Here is a 24,221-nt window from a genome sequence, read left to right on the forward strand (position 1 = left end):
TCCCCAAGGACACATATGAGGAATTTGCAAGTAACTCTCAATGATTGTCAAGATTTAGATTACTTTTCCACATGGGAGTGCCTGAGCAGTGGTCTTAAAGAGGCAAAACAACTTAAACACAGCACCATATTAGTGCTTAAATTTTATAACCATGCACCAAAGTACAGACGATCCATCAGCAACACCACAGGGGATGAAGCATTTGTTTATTATTTCTAAAAAGGTGAACTACATTTCTGTATAAGGACAAATTAGTTAGCTTAAATGTACATAGGAATCTTGACAGATGCAGCACAGTACAATTTCATTGTTACCTAGATGTCATAGAAAAAGAGGCATCCTTATGAAGAATTATTCTGCAGAGTAACGGGATTAGCAATGTTATGAAAACATAGAGGGCAGAATTTTCTGCCTGTTGGGCGGGCGGACCAGACCCAATCTCCGGCAGGCGCGGAGTCGATCCCCACCAGTGAAGCAGGCGCCGCCGCCATTTCGGCGAGAAGCGCGATGCTTTTGCTGTGTGGGCAGGGGGAAATCCCTAAAAGCGAGAATGTGCTCTTTTGTGCATGCGCACGAAAAAGAGCACATCTCCCTGAGGCTAAGTACAACCTCAGCGAGATCGCCTAGATTTTGAAAAATATTAAAAATAGAAAAAAAAACTTCCTTTACATGTCCCCCTCATGAGTTGGGGCATGTTCATAATATGCAGAATAACTTTATTAAAATTTTTAAAACCCTGCATGAAATCTCATCCCGCCGCTGGATGAGATTTCATGTTTTCTCTATTTGCCGTGGGGGCTCCTGGCCTGTCCGCCAACCTTAAGGTTGGACGGGCAGGTCCTTTAATTGGTTAAATGACTCTGTCAATGGCCTCAATTGGCCATTGACAGGTCGGCGGGCGCACAGCTGATTTTGCTGCGGGCCCGCCTTCCTGAAAATTTAAATGGGGCGGGATGACATCGGGGGTTCCGCCCTACGTCATCCCACGTCATTTTACGTGTCGGCAAGCGGGCCCCACCCCCTGCTCACCGACAGCAAAATTCTGCCCAATGACTCCAAAATTCCTGAACTAAGGGAAGAGCGCTGTCACAGTTGTCTGCCAGCTTAGGGTGGGGGACGCTAAAACGGTGGGAGATACTAGGAACAAAACCAAAGGGCAGAACCGTCCCAAGTGCAGTAACAGGCGGGCAAAATAACATTTTACCTGCCAGACACAACGGTGGCTTTTCACGCCATATCATCCCGAACCTGCCGCATTAATTATGCATTCCCAGGAAACACACCGTTTCCATGACAGGCGGGGCGGGCGGGCTCTCATTTGCCCGCCACGCCATCACCTTGCCACTTCATCATGCCGGCTGCCATGTTTAAAGTCCAGCCACGTGCACACGTCTCAGTGCTTCCAACCCATGATTGCTGCATAGAGGAAAGGATGGCCCAGAAAGGCAAAAAGACTGCAGCCGCCAGGTTTAACGACGCATGCCTCCAGCACTATTTGGACGCAGTGGAGGCTTGCTGTGATGTCCTCTACCCCCGCTCTGGCTGCAGGATGGGCAGCAACCTCACTAATCCAGCTTTGGAGGTGGTGGCAGCAATGGTCAGCGCCAATGCCCTGCAAAAGAGGACAGGCACCCAGTGCTGAAAAAGAATGAATGGTCTGATCCGTTCTGCCAAGGTAATTCACTCTTCTCATCACTTTCAACTCTCATACTCGCAAACCCATCACACGTCCACAGGGATCTCACACCTCAAGGGACAACAGCATTAACTCTCACACACACACCCTCACATCTCCATCAGGCTCATACCCTTGCGAGATCATGACCTCATTCTGTCCATGACTCCGCTCACCACACAAACGTTCCACACAGTGCCATGTGTCCTGCTCACACACTCTCCATCTGTTTCCACACAAGAGAAGCTTACTCACATCAGCAGGGAGAGGTCCCAGACCAGGGGCGGGATGGCCCACATTAGGCCCCTCACTCACTTTGAGGAGCGTGCCATCGCGCTGACTGATGAGGACATGGGCCACGCCTGCGGTGATGGTGAGGTCAGTGACGAACACCCTTGTGAGGATCCTGCACCACATCATCCCTCTCTCAACGCAAATGTGAGTACTCGCTCTCCTGCTTTTGACTCTGCTGCCACGCACTACTTAATTCTACTTTGATTCACAGAGAGCTCTGCCAAGCAACTGACACCCTCAACAAAAACAGAATTACCTGGAAAAACTCAGCAGGTCAGGCAGCATCGGCGGAGAAGAACAAAGTTCCCGTTTCAAGTCCTCATGACCCTTCAACAGAACTGAGTAAAAATAGGAGAGAGGTGAAATATAAGCTGGTTTAAGGTGGTGGGGGGGGGAGAAGTTGGGGGGGTGGTTGTAGGGACAAGCAAGCAGTGATATGAGCAGATAATCAAAAGATGTCACAGACAAAAGAACAAAGAGGTGTTGAAGGTGGTGATATTATCTAAAAGAATGTGCTAATTAAGAATGGATGGCAGGACACACAAGGTACAGTTCTAGTGGGGGTGGGGTGAAATAAGACTGACAGGGCATAAAAGGTATAGATTTAAAAATAATGGAAATAGGTGGGAAATGAAAAATCTTTATAAATTATTGGAAAAAACAAAAGGGAGGGGGAAGAAACGGGAAGGGGGTGGGAATGGTAGAGGGAGTTCAAGATCTAAATTTGTTGAACTCAATATTCAGTCCGGAAGGCTGTAAAGTGCCTAGTCGGAAGATGAGGTGCTTTTCCTCCAGTTTGCGTTGGGCTTCACTGGAACAATGCAGCAAGCCAAGGACAGACATGTGGGCAAGAGAGCAGAGTGGAGTGTTAAAATGGCAAGCGACAGGGAGTTTTGGGTCATGCTTGCGGACAGACTGAAGGTGTTCTGCAAAGCGGTCGCCCAGTTTGCGTTTGGTCTCTCCAATGTAGAGGAAACCGCATTGGGAGCAACGAATGCAGTAGACTAAGTTGGGGGAAATGCAAGTGAAATGCTGCTTCACTTGAAAGGAGTGTTTGGGCCCTTGGACGGTGAGGAGAGAGGAAGTGAAGGGGCAGGTGTTGCATCTTTTGCGTATGCATGGGGAGGTGCCATAGGCGGGGGTTGAGGAGTAGGGGGTGATGGAGGAGTGGACCAGGGTGTCCCGGAAGGAACGATCCCTACGGGGGGGGGGGGTGAAGGGAAGATGTGTTTGGTGGTGGCATCATGCTGGAGTTGGCGGAAATGGCGGAGGATGATCCTTTGAATGCGGAGGCTGGTGGGGTGATAAGTGAGGACAAGGGGGACCCTATCATGTTTCTGGGAGGGAGGAGAAGGCTTGAGGGTGGATGCGCGGGAGATGGGCCGGACACGGTTGAGGGCCCTGTCAATGACCATGGGTGGACACCCTCAGCCAGCCATTCCCTCAGCTCCATGCACGTCCTTACCTCCAACCAAGAAAACATCTTCTCCATCAAAGGGCTGGAATTAAGCAGCCTGGTTAAACCCAGCACAGTGCTTACCCACACCCTGCACCAGTGCATAGACATGCACCTAGGTGAAACCTAGATCTAAAGCAGGCTTGGGTTCATAATCTGGTGGTGACCGCACGGACACATGCCCGCAGAAGCAGGAGGCAAGTTCGTGCGAGCTTCCTGGCATTCAAAGGACTGGTGGGGATCAGGCATCTGTGAGGTCCGAGTCAGATGACAATCCTGTAGATTTGGCTTTCTAACTCATCCTGAGGATTCAGCAGAAAGCCGGGGAACATAACGCAGAGCTATTGGAAGCCCTCAGTAGAGTGGCATGTGAATCGGATGAATGTGTCCACCTGCTCTTTGATGAAGTGGTGCCCACATGAGTGTATGGCGGTCTCTACAGGGAGGATGGCGGACTGGTACCCCTGGTCCATCCCCTGGAGATGTGCACAGACATGCACTCCATTGCAGAAACAATGGGTGAGTTCCTGCAGTGGCAATGCAAGAGGGAAACGGGGCACCTCGATGTCCCTCCTGGTGCTCCTTCCTCCCAGAGTCAGGCCAGGACCTGACTGTCGTTTTACTTTTGATTTGGACATTTGGTCTGGATTTGGTTTTCATGCTCTCCCCCATCTTTTCCGCTCCCCCAGTCACCCATTTCCTTTCCCCCATCACAGTTGACAGCCCTGTCATTGGCTTCCAGCTCCCCTCCATGAACTACCAACCACAAACCTTTTCCTTCGGGCATGTCCAGGTGAACGTGCATGTTCCCTTCCTTCCCAAAAATCCAGCTCCATCCACTTTCACCTCCTGATTTCCTTCCCACCCCCAGGGTCTGTGTCTCTCTCCGAGTCCCCCCCCAACCACCTTCATTGTCTCTTCTACCGTCGAACTCATCCTCCCACCCTACTGCCTCATTCCGCCTTCAGTCATTCTCACCATTCCCTCATACATGCCCACCCTTGGCTCACTCCCCTGGAGGCAGTCATGGACCCATCAGACCCCTCCCCCGCACACATTCACCTGGACATGCTCCCCTCTGGACCACTTCCTCACCAGAACCCCTCCCTTTTCTCACATTCCCTCCCCCTTCCTGACTCCCTCAGACACCCTTACTCCATCCTCCCCCTGGATTCCCTCCCCTTTCCACACCTCCTAGCCCCCCACTCCCTCCCGGACTCCCTCCCTTCTCCGCACTCCTTCCCTTACACCTTACACCCCCTCCCCCCCACCCGATACACCTACTCTGCAGTTGCCATCTTCCCCCCGTTACCCCCCCAGTATTCCCTTCCCCCTCCCAATCTGACCCTTCATTTCCCCCTTCCTAACCTCATCCCCTTAACACCGTCATTCCCTCCTCCCAACCTCATCCCCCCAATCACCATCATTCCCCCTCCCAACCTCACCCTCCTATCACCATCATTCCTCCCTCCCAACCTCACTCCTCCAACACCTTCATTCCTCACCCCCCCGGCCTCACCCCCCAACACCGTCATTCCCACCCCCCCCCCAACCTCACCCCCCCCATCACCATCATTCCCCACTCCCAACCTCACTCCCCCAACACTTTCATTCCTCACCCCCCAGCCTCACCCACCCGACACTGTCATTACCCCCCCAACCTCACCCCCCCCGACATCGTCATCCCCCCCCAACCTCAGCCCCCCATCACCATCATTCCCCCCTCCCAACCTCACTCCCCCAACACCTTCATTCCTCACCCCCCAGCCTCACCCACCCGACACTGTCATTCCACCCCTCCCAACCTCACCCCCCACGACACCTCCTCCTCTCCCAGTCTATCCTAGACTTTCCTCTCCTACGCCCTCGACCATCATCCATTGTGAGCATCAAGGATGATTTCCAACTTCCACTAGCTGCTTCGCAGCTGAGCCAAGTCCATGAGAATCCACCCAGCATGCCATGGATATTACTCCAGGATCCTGTTGCTGTCGGGCTCCAGCATCTTCTGCTCCTCGGATATCCGCAGTGTGAACAAGGCGCTAAGTCACACTTGTCAAGGCGTGTTCTGCACTGGCATGTTTTCCCACCGATGTGGGTGAACAATCCAGTAAAGGGGGTGGGGGGGGGGGGGGAAGAAAGTCCAGCGGACTGGCCTTATAATGATATGATGAAATATTACAATGAGGTTCCCGACGTCCGATGGTGGGGAATGTGGCCCACCATCGACAGGTGGAGCCGACAATTGCAAACTGGTTTCACAATGTCATGAAATCGATTTTTGGCCTTCTCGGCATATTGTCCGCTCACGCCACCAAACACGCCCGACGCCAGCAGGCTCGGAAAATCCCAGCCAGAGTTTGGTCACTGAACTACTGGGGCCCCATCCTTCTGCTCTGTTACAAATCCAGGTACTTCCAAGGACAGGCCCATATTATGAACACCATCCGTGAAGAAACTTCATACTTTGAATTGTTCAGATTTACATCCTAAGCGACAAGGATGCCACAGATAGCTACGATAGCATCCCTAAGGTGATGGGAAGTGGGGTAGTTAGGAAAGAGTATTGGGACTGTTGAGCTGTATTAACTATTTCAGCATTTTCAAAAGATGCAGAACAACTTTTAAGTTATTTTTTTTCCATTTTCTCGAATTCTGTGGGACCAAAAACGTTGTAGCAGGTTGCCACAGTGAAATTCCTCCCTCCTGATTGCACTGGAGACAGTGTGAGCACCTGCCCTTGGTGCTTAATATGCCAAGATCTTCTGATTTTGTATAGGTCAGGGACTTCAGCACTGAGTGCATGATAGTTCCACTCCACTCATGCTTTTAAGAACTCCCCAGGAATTTCATGTCCAATTGACAGCAACTTGCTTTCATATCTCTAACCTTCTCCAGTTCTGCAACCCTCCAAGATTTTAGTACCAGGCACCATTTCTTCCAGTCCTGGCAGCAAGGCAGCTACACAGAATTCCATCTACCACATTGCCACCAAAAGTCAACAATGCTAAATTTAATATGAGACACAAACATTAAACTGGGAAAAAGTTCTGTTGCTTGCTTCATCCTTGCACTGACACATTAATTTCTCCCAGTCAAAATCAGAGCTGTAATCACAGAACAGGAGAGAAGGGGGCTATGGTGATGTAAACCAAAAGATAAAAAGCCAACCAGGGACCCAGAAAAGTGAGTAGCAAAACAGAAAAGCTGAACCTTAGTGAGAAACAAAAGCAAAGCTGGAGATAATGATATAATGTATTGCTGAACTTGGAAAAAATACTTGACATCAAGGCAGCATTTGACCGGGTATAGCATCAAGGTGACCCAGCAATATGAGTCAATGCAATTAAGGGGGAAAATACTCCACTGGTTGGAGTCATACCTAGCACAAAGGAAGATAGCTGTGGTTTTTGGAGGTCAACCATCTCAGGACTTCATTGCAGGAGTTCCTCAAGGTAATGTTCTAGGCAAAAATATCTTCAGCTGCTTTATCAATTGCCTTCCCTCCGTCATAAAGTCAGGAGTGGGGATGTTGCCTGATGACTGTACAATGTTCAGCACCATTCATGACATTCATGTCAAACAAGAGCCAGGCAATGACCATCTCCCAACAAGTGAGAATTCAACCATCTCCTCTTGACATTCAATGACATTCTCATTGTTGAATCCCCTGCTATCAACATCAAGGGGGTTACCATTGACTAGAAACTGAACTGGACTAGCCATATAAATATTGTGGCTACAAAAGCAGGTCAGAGACTGAGAATTCTGCGGCGAGTAGCTCCCCTCCTAACTCCACAAAGCCTGTCCACCATCTGCAAGGCACAAGTCAGGAGCATGATGGAATACTCTCCACTTGCCTGGATGAGTGCAGCTCCATCAACACTGAAGAATTTTGACATCATCCAGGCCAAAGCAGATCACTTGACTGGCACCACATCCACCACCTTCAACATTCACTCCTGCCACCATGGACGCAGTGGCAGCAGTATGTACCATCTACAAGATGCACTGCAGCAACTCACCAAGGCTCCTTCAAGAGCAGCTTCCAAACCCGCGACCTCTACCACCTAGAAGAACAAGGGCAGCAAATGCATGGGAATACCAGCACCTGGAAGTTCCCCGCCAAGCCACACACCATTCTGTCTTGGAACTATATCACTGTTCCTACACAGCTGCTGGGTCAAAACCATGGAACTCCCTTCTTAATAGCAATGTGGGTATACCTACACCAGAGGGACTGCAGCAATTCAAGATGGCTCACAACCACCACCTTCTCAAGGGCAATTAGGATTGGATAATAAATGCTAGTTGAACCAACAATGCCCACATCCAATGAAAAGAAAAATCTATCAGGTTAAGTAGATCAACTGGGACTCTCAAACTGAAGGGGGGGGGACACCGGGTTGTCACCCATGGATTTGACCAAAGGAAGTCCTTTATGAATAGTTTGGCAATGGGAAGATTGGGAATAGAGTGGTGTGCTTGCCTACTTAATATCCCCTTTGAGAAATAAAGCAAATCGGGAACATGTGAACATACAAGAAATGCCAGACAGAAAAAGAACCAGCTGGTCCATCTAGCCAATTCCACACAATCGTGATAACTTTCTGCTTTATAAACCAAGAAATTCTCTATCCATCTGGGTCCATGTAATCACCTGGGAAAGGTTAATAAGAAAATAGGGCCAATTAGGGAAAAACAACTGAATAAACTTTATCTGACCCTGTCCAAGGCAATCAAAAATGAAAATTTATCATTGGTCATGTTGAATTATTGTTTATATTGCATAAACTAATTATTTTCAAGTTAACCTCCTTAAAAAACACGTTGATCTGTTCTAATACTGTGTGGTCTCCTTGTGCACAACTTGATTAATAATGTTCTTTATATCAATGCTCTATATATCTTATTCAATAAATATGTATTTGGTAAACCTGACATTATTACACATTTTAGCCAAGGTACAATGTCCATATACAAGCCCAACATTTCATGTCATTTATCTTTTGATATTTGGTACCAAAATCCAGAGTCATTTCTACAAACTGCAGGCCTGTCCTAAAGGTTATTTTGGGGTTGTCAACTTTTTGTGGGCTGTAAGATTTTGCTAGTTTCCTGTGCTAGCATTCAGACCTCATTGTTTACCAGATTAATCTACTCAAGTCACCCATTTCAATTACCATGGATTTGCAGTTATTGCCATTCAACCTTCAGGTATTTACTTCGATGCCATTTCATTCAATTTCAAGGCATTTGTGCAATAGATAAGACATAATCAGTTTCCAATTACAAACACTATTTTGCTGCTTACGCCAGAAAGATGAATAAAACTTTTCACACCTGTCCGTAAACAGAAAGGTTTTCTTTCAATTTTTTATTTCCCCCTTTATAATTGGTGGCATATTTTCTCCAACCCTTCTGTTTTTAGAGTGATCCAATCCTCTATTAATAACCCACAGCAAACTCCAGATAGGATAAAATCTGAGGGTTGGTTTATTTTACACACATTCAAAAGTGCATGAAGGAGTTTCACAACATAGCCCCCACTACATTCACACAATAAAAGAGGGACAAGGGAAAGAAAGAGGCAGAGAACAAAGACCATATACAAAATAAGAATTATTGTTTCATGTGAATCTAGAATCAAAAGTCCAATGGTGTGTTCCTTCAGTGAGGTTAGCTGGCTGAAACTGACGTGGGGTGATCCACCTTGCCAGTAGCATTGACTTCCGCGATGGGAGAAACACGTAGAGGTGAATCAATCTTGCAGTAGGTACTGGCACAGAAGTTCAGACCTTCCAGTAGAAAACAGTGTAGATGAGGGCCAGGCAATTTAAACCTGGACAGAGCTTTGTTTCTCATGTTGCTTTGTTGATGGGAGATGACAGACTGCCTGGATTCAGTTCCACAAGGCAATATTACAGGTTCCAACAGCTTGGAGGTGGGGGGTTCCTGTTGGAGGTCATGTGACAAACAGTTTGGTTTGGACAGAGAATGTATATTCCTGGTCTGTGTTCTTGAGATGGTTAATGTTGAATCCATTAACAAATCTCAGCAGTTTTAGAGCCCCTTTGCCCTCACAGACATATCTTGTGTTGGCCAGAGCTCTGCCTTAGAAATGAAGGGTGTGCATTTCCTTGGAATTTGATTTCTGCTGTCACAGGGGGCACCTCTTTTGAGATAAAGAAATCCTTGCTGTTTTCTGAAGACTAGAAATTCCTTCTGCGTGAGCCACAGCTAATCAGGTTTCAGTCAGTGTAAAGCCTTTGCCCATTTAAAAAAATATAATTTTATCAAGTAGCCAGTTTGTTATAGACATACATATGTACACACATATGTACATATATATTTTCCTTCATGTCTTTGGGGCGACAATGGCTTCCCTGGAGGTGTGAATAGCTCTTTCCTTATCTCTCCAAACCTGGAAGAAAGGGAGCCATTCAAGTTAATGGTTAAGACACTTAAAGGGTTAAATACCTTGGCTAAAAGACAATGGATGGGACAATGCCCTGACCTGGGTTAACGTAGTACTAAATATGGAAGCATGATTTGGGGTAGCAGCCATTTTAAGTTTGGAACTGTATAAAGTCTGGCTGAGAACAACCATTTTGTGCAGAACCACAGGAGGATGTCGGAGATATTATCCAAGAGGGCTCTTGGCCAATGGGGGGCAAAGAGAAAGGCATAGAAATCAACCGCTGCTCTGTCAAAAGAGTCCAGACAATCAGTGTCGTAATCATAGAATTAGTCAGGAACAAGAAACCTTCTCTCTCTCCCAAAAACCTGCTGAGTCCACCTACAAAGGCAACTTCTGACTAATTGACTACAGAGCCCATCGCAGATGCTAAACTCAACTCTTCAACCCTTTATTCCAGGCAACCAAAACTTCAAATGCAGGTTATGGGCCCGCAACAACATCTTGTAGGACTGAACTAAGTTCATCTTTATAAGTATCTTTTATCTTTAACTGCATTTCATCTTTCTACATATTTAATTAGTAACTTTATTACTTTTACTGAAGTAACTTACAGTGTTTTGTGATAAACTAACCTTTATCTTGCTTAAGACTAAAGCTTTGCTGCTGGTTATTTTTAAATTGAATCACTCAAGTTAAAAGGGGGCTACACACAAACTCTTGGCTCACGGACCACTTAGGAAATGCCTTCTCCATGGTCATGACAATAGCTCTTTAAAAATGTTGCTGTGCATTTGAAAATAATGGCAATCACCCCACACAAAGAATCATTTCAATGACAGGGAATATACAAAACCTTTTAAATTTGCTGAACCAGCATTCCACAACCATTTTATCTGTTAATAAATTACAAAAGTGTACTTGTCTGGAATTTGAAACTTCAGACACTTAGGGGTCAATTCTTGAAGACTCCAGTAGTGGCATGGAGCTTTTATTCCAGTAAATATACAGGTCCGAAAGCCAAATGCCAAACGATGAACTCAATTTTCTGACCCAGCAACTTGGGGTAAATGAGGCTATAAGTAATTAAGACTTCATTTCAATAAGTAAATTCAATTAAGATGACCCCCCAAGCTGAATTTCATATATTCCAACAAAGCTGTTAGCCTCATCCATGAAAAGCAGATGTATGGGAGTTTCATGGACTATTATGTTTAAGAAAGCTCCTTAAAGTTACCAAATTAGGATTAATCATGCTTAATGGGCTTCACAAGCAGAAGTACTTTGCTTCTCTCAGTCATTTGCAGGTAGGATGGAGAAAGCTGGCTGACTGACTATCTGTCTCTCCCTCTGTGCATCCTTCACCTGTGTTTTTAACTGAAAGCCTTCAGCCCCAAATAGAGTTGGCACTCAAATTTAGTACTCCTTCTGCAACAGCATTTCTAATCGTTGACACCAAAGGGAGCAGTGCTGCAAATTTTCTCTGCGCTGTTGCTATGAACATACAGTCCACTTATCCTGTCACCTCCCTTAAGGCAAGAGACAGCCCCTTAAGAGCTGTTGCCTTGCCGGATTTTGTATTCCCTAGTCAAATGTGCTCGAGGCCAATCTTCTTCCTATGTCAGTAATTTATTAAGATTCGGGAGAGGGACTTCCACAAAATGTGATATGGCCTTCCCTGATGCCTTCAGCAAAAAGTGAGCCCCATTAGAGGCTTTCAAAACCCTATGTTTGTTTGAATTGTAAAATTGTTGCAATTGAAAATGCTTTAAATGCCATTTCTAGCTCTGTCTAGCCACCACGTGTTAATATGGGTTCACTGTGTAAAACTGGTGCTGCGTGCTTTGTAAAATCTTTTCTAAATTTTATTGCTTTACCCCATGAAAATTGCAATAATGTTTTAAATGCACAGTCTCAAGAAAAATCATCACAACTCTCCAGAAGTGCCACACACACTGTGGGGAAAGGCTCCATGAAATCAATCCCTCCGGTTAGAATACCCAAAGGAAGAATGATGAGGGTTACTACTGTGCTGAGAATAAATTGCTCCATGTCTGATTTGTTGAGGAAATTAAAAGATAGCAATTTTGTCTCACTTTTAACAAGTGGTTTACATTCAGTAGCTTTGGATTCTCCAGAAAGCACTTAGCAAAGAGCGCGGTGTTCCTGTTTTTATCACTGCTGATGTTACCGAATCCTGATTCGGGCCATGATTAAGATGATGGTAGATGTAAACAAAAGCCAGTTCATTCTTACTTTGGTTCCTCTCTGTTTGGATACAAAGTCCACTCCCAACTCTCATAAGCAATCCATTCTTGCAGGTTATCATTTACTGTAGGAAGTGGTTAGTAATGCATCACTACCTCAAAGAGCAAGGCAGTACCTAGGTTTACTGTTTTCTGCTCATTCATTTTCTTTGTTTAAACAATGTCCACCACCAGACAGCTGTATATATATTTATAATGTAAACAGTTCATTTTACCACTCGCTTGAAACAGATAACCCTTACACCCACAGTAGTATTTTATGTACTTGAAAACTGCCACACTGCAGCAGAATTTCCCTTTGAAGTTGCATTTTTTGTATACACTAACTTGGTATAATGAATGAAATCAGTTTCTATTTACTGCGAAAGCTATAAAAACTTCAACCATGGACAACTTTACATTCTGCCAGAAGTGCATAAAAGACGTTTGTATTTCATATGAAGGAATACGTAGTTCAATTTTATTTGTTTTTGGTCTGATTTAATAATCTCCCAAATGTAAATGCAAGTAGGGCTTTAGTCATAAACTGGATTTGTGAATTGTGCCCTTGTTAGAGTGAGGTTGTTATCTTGAGGAGAACACATTAAACAAAGCCACCTCACTCACACCTGCAGATATGGTCATTGTTGATGCACTAAAGCAGAGCGCCACTGAGCTGCACATACTTCAATCTATTCACTAACGCAAATGTGGCAGGTGGTGGAAGTAGAGAGGTTATAAGGAATGCTCACATGCCCAGTCTGGGGAACACCAAAACGGTAACCTCTCCATTTAGGACAACAACCCTGCAAGATCATATTCTACCGAGAACCAGATGTTAGCTACAAGGAAATTGGAAATGAGATGACTGGATGCTGAGAATGAGGTGATTGCATGATCTTAGCTGGTGAACTTCCAATGTTGCTTGCATCGATGCTCAAACCGTTTTTTTTCAAAAAAGGGCAAAAAATGCGAATGATTTATTTTTCTCAATTCAGGTACACGTAGCGGATTTGGTTTCCATTTCTTTGCTGCCATGACATCAATTTTCCAGCAACAGAAATCATATAAAATAACTAAACCTCTTAAAATAAACAGGGCTTTTTAAACACAAATTGTTGCACAGCTACAAAATAAATTCCAAGAGATTTTTCTGATGATCAGAACATACCAGAACCTCCAGTCCTTCAATATTAAATTCTAAAATATACTGTATTTAATAGCTGGTCATAAAGCTAGTCAAAACTTTTAGCTGCATGACTCAATAGTCCATTAAAACACACATTAAGACTGGAGTTCCTGGGCATACCAGTTCAGTGTCTATGCTTGAGTTAAATAATCTACTTTGAAAGACCTGGAGTGTGTCCAGGTTCTGAATTTGTATCCTTCGTAAATTATTATAACTAATTGATGGCCCATGGAATTCCACAGGGCCAGTCAAGACTTGTGGTGCATTTAGATCAAGTCAGGATAGACGGGATAGGGTGAGGAGGAAAGGGAAACAGGGGAAGAGGAGGAGACAGGGGAGAAGGGGTTGTAAAGGAGGGTCAAGGAAAGAGACAACACAGGAGGAGAAAGGGAGGAAGAGAAGGAGGCAAGAAGGGGAAAGGGAGGAGGAAGAGGGAATGGGTGAGGGTGAAGAAGAAAGAACGGGCTCTGATTTAAGCTTATATGATAATGAAGGGAATACATTGTGCTCAAGTTGACAGTTTGTTCCAATTAAATAGGTTAGGGAGGACCAGGGGTTACAACTTTAAGTTATATAAGACTAGATCTAGATTAAATGTCAGAGGGTGGTTCTTTCACCAAGGGTTGTGGACTTCTGAAATATGCTGCCTTCATTGCCGGGAACAAAGATTTGCTGAATTCCTTCAAGTGATAATTGTACCTGTGTGTGGCTGGGGAGGTGGTCACCTCTTATAAAAGATAGGTTCATTCAGGAATTCAGGGCCAGAGTGATATCCTGGACTAATTTCAATCACCTAGGGGAAGTCAGAGAGGAACTTGCTGGATTTTCTTTTTCCTACACTGGCCTGGGTTTTTATCTGTTTTCTCGCCTGTCCCAGTAGGCCTCGGTACCATGGGTGGCTTAGCTGTGCACGCTGCTGGAGTAAGATCATGGAAGCTATAGTGGTTGGGGGACTCAACAGTTAGGGAGTAGCCAGGTATTTCTGCAGACTCAGACTTGACTCCAGGATGGTATGTTGCCTCCCTGGGTCAAGGATGTCACTGAGCGGATGCAGAACATTCCGAGAAGGGAGGGTGCACAGCCAGAGGTCATGGTCCATATTAGTACCAATGGCATAAGCAGAAAGAGGTCCTGCAGGCACATTTCAGGGAACCAGGAAAGAAATTAAAATGTAGCACCTCAAAGGCAGTAATCTCCATTTACTCCCAGTATCACGTGCTAATAAGCACAGTAACAGTAGAATAGTACAGGTGAATGCACAGCTGAAGGGATGGTGCAAAAGGGAGTGCTTTAAATTCCTGGGGCATTGGGGTCGGTTTTTGGAGAAGGTGGGGCATATCCAAGTCAGGAGCGTTGCTCAAGTAATTAGGCAAGTAAAATCAAGGAAGACACAAAGATGTTTTATAAATATATAAAAAGCAAGAGGATAACTAAAGAAAGAGCAGAACCAATTAGAGACCAAAGAGATAACTTGTATATGGAGGTACAAGACAGAGGCGTGGTTCTTAATGAATACATTGCATCTATTTTTCACAAAAGAGGGGGAGACATTCTAGTTAAGCAGGAGGAGTGTGAAATATTGGATGGGATAAACATTGAGGAAGGAAACATAGGCCAGAATTTTCTGTTTGGTGTGCGGGGGCGGGCATGCGTCCCGACATCACCATGCGTCATTCCGACCTTTCGTTTGGCGGGCACATACCGGAGTTGGCTGCACGCCCACCGAACTATCAAAGACCTGTTAAAGCCATTAATAAACTAATTAACCAATTGGACAGGGCTGTCCAATTACAAGATTTTATCTCCGGCTGTGATGTCCGGTAGAGGCAAAGGCGGGAAAGGTTTCGGTAAAGGGGGTGCTAAGCAGCACTGGAAAGTCCTCCAAGATAATATCCAGGGAATCACTAAACCTGCCATTGGCCACCTCGCTCGTCGTGGGGGCGTTAACACATCTCCGGCCTCATTTACGAGGAATCTCGCGGGGTTCTCAAGGTTTTCTTGGAAAATATAATCTGAGACTCGGTCACCTACACAGAACACGCTAAACGCAAGACTGTTACCGTCATGAATGTGGTCTATGCCCAGAAACGTCAAGTGCGAACTCTGTATGGGTTCCGTGGTTGAGAACTTAACAAAAACAACCTTAAAGGTTGGTGGGCAGGCGAAGAGCCCAGGCGGCCTTGGCATTTTTCATGAAACTTCATCCACGGGCGGGATGAGGTTTCATGACGGGTTTATTAAATTAATAAAATTTTTAAAAACATTTCATAAACATGTCCCAGCTCATGTGATGCTGTCACATGAGGGGACATGTATAAATGATTTTCAACTTTCTTTATTTTAAACTTTAAAACTGAAGTTAACCTCCCTGAGGCAGCTCCGTGCCTCAGGGGGATTTCTGCGCTCTTTCACGCGCATGCCTTAATTGGCCCACCCACATAAAATGGTGGCGCGCATCGGATCACGGGCGGCGATCAGCTCCGCACCAGCTCCCAACCAGCCCACCCGTCCACTAAGGTGTTCAAAATCCTTGAAAGTGAATAACCTACTAGGTCTAGACAGAAGTAGAGACCTTCATTTTCTAATCCTCTCTGGTTACAGGCGTAGTGGCAGATGGCTTGAGGGCAGCTAATGTTATACCATAGCCCAGGCCAGTCAGCCTAAACTCAGTGGTGGGCAATTTATTTTTTTAAAATTCTGAGACAATAAAATTCTTCACTTAAGAGGAGTAGGGAGAAATCAAGAACAGTTAGCATAAATTTGGTACAGGAAAGTTGCATCTGACTAACTTGATTGAACTATATAAGGAAGTGTCATGCTCCAGTATATTATGAGCTTTCAAACAACACTTTAAAAAAATTTGGACACAGTCTGTTAAAATGGCCACTGCAAATCATATGACGTTTGGCATTCTGAAAGACAGTCCCAAGTCTCAACTATGCGCACCGCCATTTAATGTGGGCGGGCCAATTAAGGCATTGCACGAAAGAGCACAGAAATCCCCCAACTGAGTATGGACATTCACAGCCAGCAGGGAAATTCACACATCCATTTGTTTAAGGATGGATCATCAACAACAGAACTATAGATTCCAGCTGACTCATCTTTCTGTTTCACCATAGACAAAAGAAACACTGAAACTCAATGTGTTTTAGCCAAATGTGAAAAGGTTCCTATTGACCCACCATTGTATTATGCGGGTCTCGCATCCAAATTAGACAGGATTTCAAAGTGTCAAGTGACAACACAGGATGTGTAATCAACACACCATCTTGCTTTGGACAAAGGATTTTGAACTTGTATAAGTCACATGATGAACACAGTTTGGTTTTCTGTCAGCTTTTAAAACAGAAAAAGCTGCTTGTAGCGAGAGTTCCATCAGAGAAGCCATCAAACAAGCTGCATGTCAACTAAGTAGCCAAGATAATAAACAGCAATACTTTGAAACAAGTAGAAGGACTCTCCCCAACCTGTCCTAAATTTAAGTCTATCTGTGAACCAACTTGCTGGAAATCCAACTACAAGAATCCATGCAGCTAATGAGAAACCTCTGCTTACAAGACCTTCACTTCAACTAAAACCATCACCTTATCTAAGAAACTACAGGTCTGGCATGAGAGAATTAGACAATTATACACTGTAATTGTATTGCTTTTTTTTCTTCATCTGCATCAAATATTTGTGTGAGTGATAGTGCGTGTGTGTCCAGTGAGACATCATGTTTTTAAACCTCTGAGGCAAGTGTGGGATAATAGATAACATTATTTTTCAACTCAGAAAAAAAAGCTTGCTGCTGGAATTATTTAAATTGGGACAATCACTCTGAGGGTAAGAAAATGCATAAACCTCACATACAAAACACATTGATAATGGGCAGTAAAAAAACACACAAATTCTGTCCATAACAGAAGTAACAAGGAGGGTCAAAGGGCCTTTGATGTAGTCTACAAAGGCTTTAACAAGGTGTTTAACAAAATCCCATATGGCAAACAGGTCAGAAAATTAAAAGCTCGTGGGATCCAAAATTGGCTCAGGAACATGCAACAATCATACTTCAAAAATGATGCACTTGTCTAGCCCATTTGTGGTCCCTTTTTCTATGAAGACATATTACCCAATAATTTTTTTCTTCGAACTTTTTTTAACCTGTGTGGTCATGGTAATAAATGGCAAGATTCTGAAGAGTGTAGAGGAACAGAGAGACCATGGATTGTATGTCCATAGGTTCCTGAAGGTCACAGCACAGATAGACAAGCTGCTTAAAAAGGCATACTGGTTACTTTTCTTTATTGGCCAAGGTCTGGAGTATAAGAACAAGGAGGTTATGCTAGAACTGTATAACCTAGAGGGCTATGGGCCAAGACCTAGAAAGTGGGACTACGCTGGTTGTTCTTTTTCAGTTGACAGCGGCACAATGGGTCCAATGGCCCCCTTCCAAACCATAAATCTTTCTACGTTCCTTTGAAATGACATGGTTTTGGGTAGTGTGAAGAGTCTATATATTGTCATACACAAGGTGTCATAATTGTGGAGGACAGGGTGGATGGACCAGGGTGATGGGTAGGGAAAGTTCATGGAGATTCAGCGTTGCTCCTGCAGGGAAGATTAAATTAATTCAGTTATCAACGTAATTGCTTGTCATTGTTTGTATTATAGGAGGAGAAAGTCAGTAATTACAGTCAATAAGCAAAGAGGAGGGGAGGGAGTACATGGAAAGAAATGGAAGAGTAATGGGGAAGAGGACGAGGGTGGTGAGAGAGGGAAGCTAGAGAAGAGGATAATGGGGTGGATCGCAAAGGGGGTGTTCAGGGAGAAGGAGGGTTGCTCCTTCAGGGGGGATTGGGCTAGGGATGGATACATGGCAGGTAAACTTTCTCAGCAGGTGAGAAGAAGCTAAAATACTTTAAATTCAAAGAAAACATCAGCAAAACTCCACCAGATTCTGCAGATAACTAAATTAGTTATTTTAGCGTTCTTTATCAATTTACCATATAAAGTATTACACATTATAATATTAAATAAATATTAAATAATATATGGTGTGTAGATGTATGCTTTTGTACACAATAACAGTTATTACTTTTAAGACATGAAATGCCTATAACAGTGCCACCTCTAGGCACAATAGGTATTGCAGGTAAAGAGTTCACTTATAATGTCAAAAAAGCCTAGAGGAAAATAAGGGTCTTCCATGCATTTGATGGAATGTGATATCCTAACCTGTAATTATAATATATAGATATACCATTGGGTGAAAAATAGTAGCTGTCCTGTAACATACCCTACAATTTCTATCCTAACTCACACCGATGTCCATTCACCAATTACCTTATTGAACTACAGGTGTCCCATTCCAGCAACATTACAACTTTAAAATTCTCATTCTTGCTTTTAAATCCCTCCATAGTCTCGCTTCTCCCTGTTTGTTAACTTCCTCCAGCCTTAAAATCCTCTCAGATCCCTGCAGTGTTTCAATACTGGTCTCTTGCACATCCCCAAATTTAATCGTACCACTTCTGTCAGCCATGCCTTCAGCACCTGGACCTTAAGCTCTGGAATTCCTTCCCTAAACCTCACCACATCTCTACCTCTTTATTCTCTTTAAGATGCTCCTTAAAACCTATCTTTTTCATCAAGCTTTTCTTCACCTTCCCCAGTATCTCATTACATGGCTCAGCATCAAATCTGTTTGATAACACTCAATGCAAGTTGTTGTTTCACTCAAGAAGTAAAAAGATTTTGATTCTCTCACATTAACAAAGCAAATTATATATAAACTCTCAACCTATTATTGCCAGTACTAGTACGCTATTTTCATCTTCTGGAATTTTTTTGTCTTTCATTGGATGTGGGCGTCACTGGCAAGTCCAGTATTTGTTGTCCATCCCTAATTGCCCTTGCTCAGTGGACTGCTAGCCATTTCAGAGGACAGTTAAGAGCCAACTACATAACTCTGGAGTTAAGCCAGACCAGATAAGGATGGCAGATTTTCTTCCCTAAAGGAACCAGATGGATTTTTACAACAATCGATGATAGTTGTCATGGCCACCATTACGGAGAATAGCTTCATTTTATTCCAAATAAAAACAAAATGCTGGGAAAACTCAGCAGGCCTGGCAGCATCTGTGGAGAAAGAAACAGAGTTAATGTTTCAAGTCCATATGACTTCTTCAGAGCTAGCCAGACCTGCTGATTTTTCCCAGCATTTTCTGTTTTTATTTCAAATTTCCAGCATCCGCAGTATTTTGCTTTAACAAACATAGAAAATAGGAGTAGGCCATTCGGCCCTTCGAGCCTGCTCCACCATTCATTTTGATCATGACTGATCATCCAACTCAGTAGCCTGCTCTCGCTTTCTCCCCATATCCTTTGATCCCTTTTGCCCCAAGAGCTATATCTAACTCCTTCTTGAAAACATACAATGTTTTAGCCTCAACTACTTTCTGTGGTAGCAAATTCCACAGGCTCACCACTCTCTGGGTGTAGAAATTTCTCCTCATCTCAGTCCTAAATGGTCTACCTGTATCCTCAGACTGTGACCTCTGGTTCTGGACTCCCTGTTAGAATTTTATAGGTTTCTATGAGATCTCCCTCATTCTTCTGAACTTCAGCGAATATAATCCTAACCGACTTGATCTGTCCTCATATGTCAGTCCCGCCATCCCACGAATCAGTCTGGTAAACCTTCGCTGCACTCCCTCTATTACAAGTTTTGCTTAACAGCTTTATTCTTCAACTCTACCGAATTCCCAATCTCAAGAAAGGTGGGAAGGAAGTAAGAGGTCAGACATCTCAAAAATATGGCAGAGAAAAAGAATTGGAAGGTTTGTGACCATTCTTTTGCATCCCCTAGTGCCTGATTCAGGTATGGTATGGCAGCGTTCTGGAAGAATAGCAGCCACCCCATGCCTCTCAGCAGAAAAGAACCACACAGGATGAGAAAGTTCGGAGAAGGAAATTTTAGTGCTAATGGCCCTCATAGAAAAATGGATAATGAAGGGTATGGACAAATGCAACCAATTTTAAAGCATCCTGCATCAAAACAAACTAATGAACTGCTTAGACTGCAATCTGTTTCATTCTCTTAAAAATCTACTTTAACGAACTGTTTAGGTCACAGAAACAAATGCCTTATCTAGTAGTGTATTACGCAGTTATTTATGTGGAAATGTTACAGCAGCTGCAGGCAACAGCACATGCATGACTAAACTCAGAAATCCAGAGGCAGCTGTTGGAACTACACTGCTGCACCATTAGCCCTATGAAAATGGCATCTCGCTGTCTGGCTCCCCATTCAAATGTATGGAATGGTATGAACTTACGTGGTAGATACGAACTAAACTTGTCACAGGAAGTTAGGACTTGTCCATCTCAGTCTAAGTACCCTTTTAATGATGTGATAACTTAATTACTTCCAGGCAACCTCTCTGGCACTGAAAGTTACCCATTACAAATGTGGAGTCTCATGCTTACTGGCTTTAATTGCAGTTGAGGATTTGACAAAAATATATAATTTTTTTTTAAAACGACTTATTCTGTTTTAATCCAATCTCTCTTTCCCTCTCTATTTCTCTTTCTGTACTCAATATGACAATGAACTTGCACTTCCTCATTCAGACCTTACAGTATTCATTTCAAAATCGCTCAATCTGATGGTTAAGGAGATGCACAGTTGCTTACCCCATTCACTCAGGTGCCAAATGCACTGTAGAGCTAAAAATGGCTGTTTTCATCTCCCACTTCCAGCAACTCCCAGGCTAAAATATTATGGGAATTAAATGGACCAAGGGCAAGTCTAACAAACTATCCGCATGGTTTGCTGGCCTACTACATGAAATCTTTGGACCAATATTTTGCTGTAAAACGGGTTATTTACTCTGACTGAAAACAGTTTCATGCTTACCATATGTTATTAGTGCTGGTTTTATTCTCATAATAAACAGGCAGACACAATAACTGTCAAAGTATGCCAGACACCAGACTCCCGAAACAACTGCTCTAGTCAGAACTCAGTCACACCAGGAGATTCTCAAGAGGATAACAGAAATGCTTTATGGGTGTCCTCAAAGCATCCCTGAAGAGGTCAAACATGTCTGCTGACTCATGGGAGTCCATAGCTTGTGACCAACCAAAATGGAGAGGATTCATTTGGGAAGGCGCCTAACATATTGAGAGATTTCTTTGTGAAAACGCAGAGGCAAAACCAAGGCATTGAAGAGAGCGCACAAATCTCCCAACTCATCTACCCGACCCTACAGGCACCACATGCCCTGCATGTGGCGCAGTCTGCAGATTGCATATTGGACTTATCAGCCAACTCAGAGCCCATCAAACCAGAATGGAAGCGAGTCATCGCCGATACCGAGGAACTGCCTAAGCAGAAGCAGCAGCAAAGTAAAACTCTGTGGCATATGATGATGTTTGAGCAAACAGCAACTGAACAGGCAGCGTAACTTTCTCAAAATTAAAGATATTGCGCGTGGGTTCTTGGCTTTGAGAAGGAAGCATTTTCTCCGCCTGCTCAAGGATTTGCACTTGTGTCCTCTGCACAAACAACCCAAAACCTAAGTTGATTAATTATGAGTCACGCTGCAATGTTAAAGCGCGATTTGCTTTTTCCAGCATATGTGGACATTTTTGGCACAAGTAAAAAGCAAAGAGCTGACATTTCTGAAGGAAAAGAATTAGAATCTGTTTAGTTAAGAATCAGAGGCATGCAGATAATATAACTCTCTGAAGATATGATACAAAGCTTGTTCAGGTGCAGATTTATTTTGCTGGCAGTGGACATACTCCTTAATTAAATAAATAAGTTAACTTTGAACCATTAGCTAAAATCTGTTAACACTTCAAACAAGTCAACAGTAATTTTTGTAAAAATAAAGTGCTGCATTTTCAGAAGTAAAAGAACACAGAAAACACAAGTCACTCTATCTCAATTTAGAAAAATGTTGTCAGAGCTCTCAATCATATTCTGGTCTCTGTTTCATCATTTTTTCAAGGGTCAATGATACCTTAAAGCATCAGAATGCTGGAAATTACAGATTAGCCTAAAAATCTAGAGTGGGAAAACATTCCAGAGCATTCATTTTTTTTAACAAAATGCTATCAATGTTCATCTAAAGTCCAAAATACACTAAAGGATAGTTGGCATGGCTTAAGAAGCTGAAGACCATGCCTCTTCCATTTACAGTAATTCTCTGAAGATATAAACGAGACTATCTATAATTCACTTTGGCATTTGAAAAGGAATTTTCATAAAGTTCTACAGAATTAACAGCAACTGAACAAACTGCAGTAAACAGTAATTGGCACTTAAGCAAAAGATGTTGGATGCACACTGCCTCTGAGAGAGCTCCTTACAGAGCTTTTAGTTACATCTTGATCCAGCTGAAAAGATCCTGAAGAAGCATTTATATCACACCACTGTACTCTAATTACTACTGACTTTGCTTGAAGGAATTCTGTCACACCATTACAACCATTTTGTAGATTCATGGTAGCCTTAACATCTTCAGCATTCATTACCGAGAGGTTTCAATAGCAATTTATGAAATATGTTTTTGTCAAAGAAAATTAACATTCATAACTTTCAAAAGGCTATAACTTGCAAAAGGTTATTGAGGCTTTCTTATGTTAACAATGTTGTACTTACAGTAGAAATAATTCATCACAAGGCAAAAGTTACCACACTGAATCACTTACCATACCTACGCACAGTACCTGTCATTTAATACATTAAAAAAAATTGACTAATCACAGAATGTACAGCCATTCTGTTCATAGTTTTTTCTTCAGCTGGAGCTATGAGCACTAAGCCCAGTTTCCCACCCTTTCACTACTGCTTTTTATTCCTCCTTTTCACATACTAATCCAAATTCCTCTTTAAATTATACTACAGTTCCTCTCTCAATACTACTACCGGTTTGGCATTCCATGTTCTAATAACTTTTAGGATGGGGAAAAATTGCCACTTCAATCTTCTGCTAAGGTTAATCGGTGATTTTTATTGCCAACTCACTAACTAGTCGAAGCAATCTTTCGTCATATACTGTCTCAAAAGCCTTCAGAACTTTGAAAATCTGAAAAATGCTTTGCTTTCTGCCCAGGCAACTTTCTCAGTATTGAGAGTTCATTTAATTTCAAGACTATTCATTCTTGTAAGAAGTTTCCTCCATGGCAATTTATTATTTCTGAAAATACAGACAGAATTTTCTCTTTGGGTGGGGCGGGGGGGGGGGGGGGGGGGGGGGGCTGGGGGTGAGCCCCGCATGCCGACGCGTAAAATGACACGTGGTGATGTCAGGCCTGCATTCCGACTTCACCGCATGTCATTCCGATCTTCCGTTCGGCGGGCGTGCGTCAGAGGCAGCTGCATGCCCGTCGAACTGTCAAAGGCCTGTTAAGGCCATTTGGAAACCAATTTACATAATTAACAGGGCTGCCCATTCAAACTTAAGGTTGGCGGGCAGGTGAAGAGCCCAAGCAGCCTTCGCGTTTTTCATGAAACCTCATCCACAGGCGGGATGTGGTTACATGATGGGTTTAATAATTAAATAAATATTTTTTCTACACTTCGTAAACATGTCACATGAGGGGGCATGTCTAAATAATTTTTTTATCTGTCTTTATTAAAAACTTTCATTCTGAACTTAATCCCCCTGAGGCAGCTCTGTGCCTTAGGGAGATTCCTGTGCTCTTTCGCGCTTATGCGCAAAAGAGTGCAGGCCCCAACTCTCCACCCCCCCCGCACAGGCAGCACTGAGCGCTATCGGGCACGTGTCACGCTGGGCAGGCCTTAACTGGCCTGCCCACATAAAATGGTGGCGATCGGCTCCGCACCCACTCCTGACCGGCCTGCACGACAGGGAGAAAATTCTCCCCTATATATATCTTTTGTATAATAAAACTTGTACATGGGTATACCATTTTATTTGAAAATA

The 24,221-nt window shown here is 43.7% G+C and overlaps 1 protein-coding gene across 9 annotated transcripts in view; it reads right to left on the bottom strand.

The window, feature by feature from the left end:
• LOC121278899 (vacuolar protein sorting-associated protein 13B-like) overlaps positions 1–24,221 on the bottom strand; it is a 1,102,197-nt gene that overhangs the window by 556,764 nt on the left and 521,212 nt on the right. The window contains exon 20 of one of the 9 annotated variants that reach the window (XM_041189404.1): positions 9,771–9,849. The exons of the other annotated variants lie outside the window; for them this stretch is intronic. Coding sequence (XP_041045338.1) covers positions 9,836–9,849 — 14 coding nt within the window. The 3' untranslated portion in view covers positions 9,771–9,835. Of the gene's footprint in view, positions 1–9,770; positions 9,850–24,221 lie in introns of those variants that run through there. 9 annotated transcript variants of the gene reach the window in all.

This window comes from Carcharodon carcharias, chromosome 6 (assembly GCF_017639515.1).
Source record: "Carcharodon carcharias isolate sCarCar2 chromosome 6, sCarCar2.pri, whole genome shotgun sequence".
NCBI lineage: Eukaryota > Metazoa > Chordata > Chondrichthyes > Lamniformes > Lamnidae > Carcharodon > Carcharodon carcharias.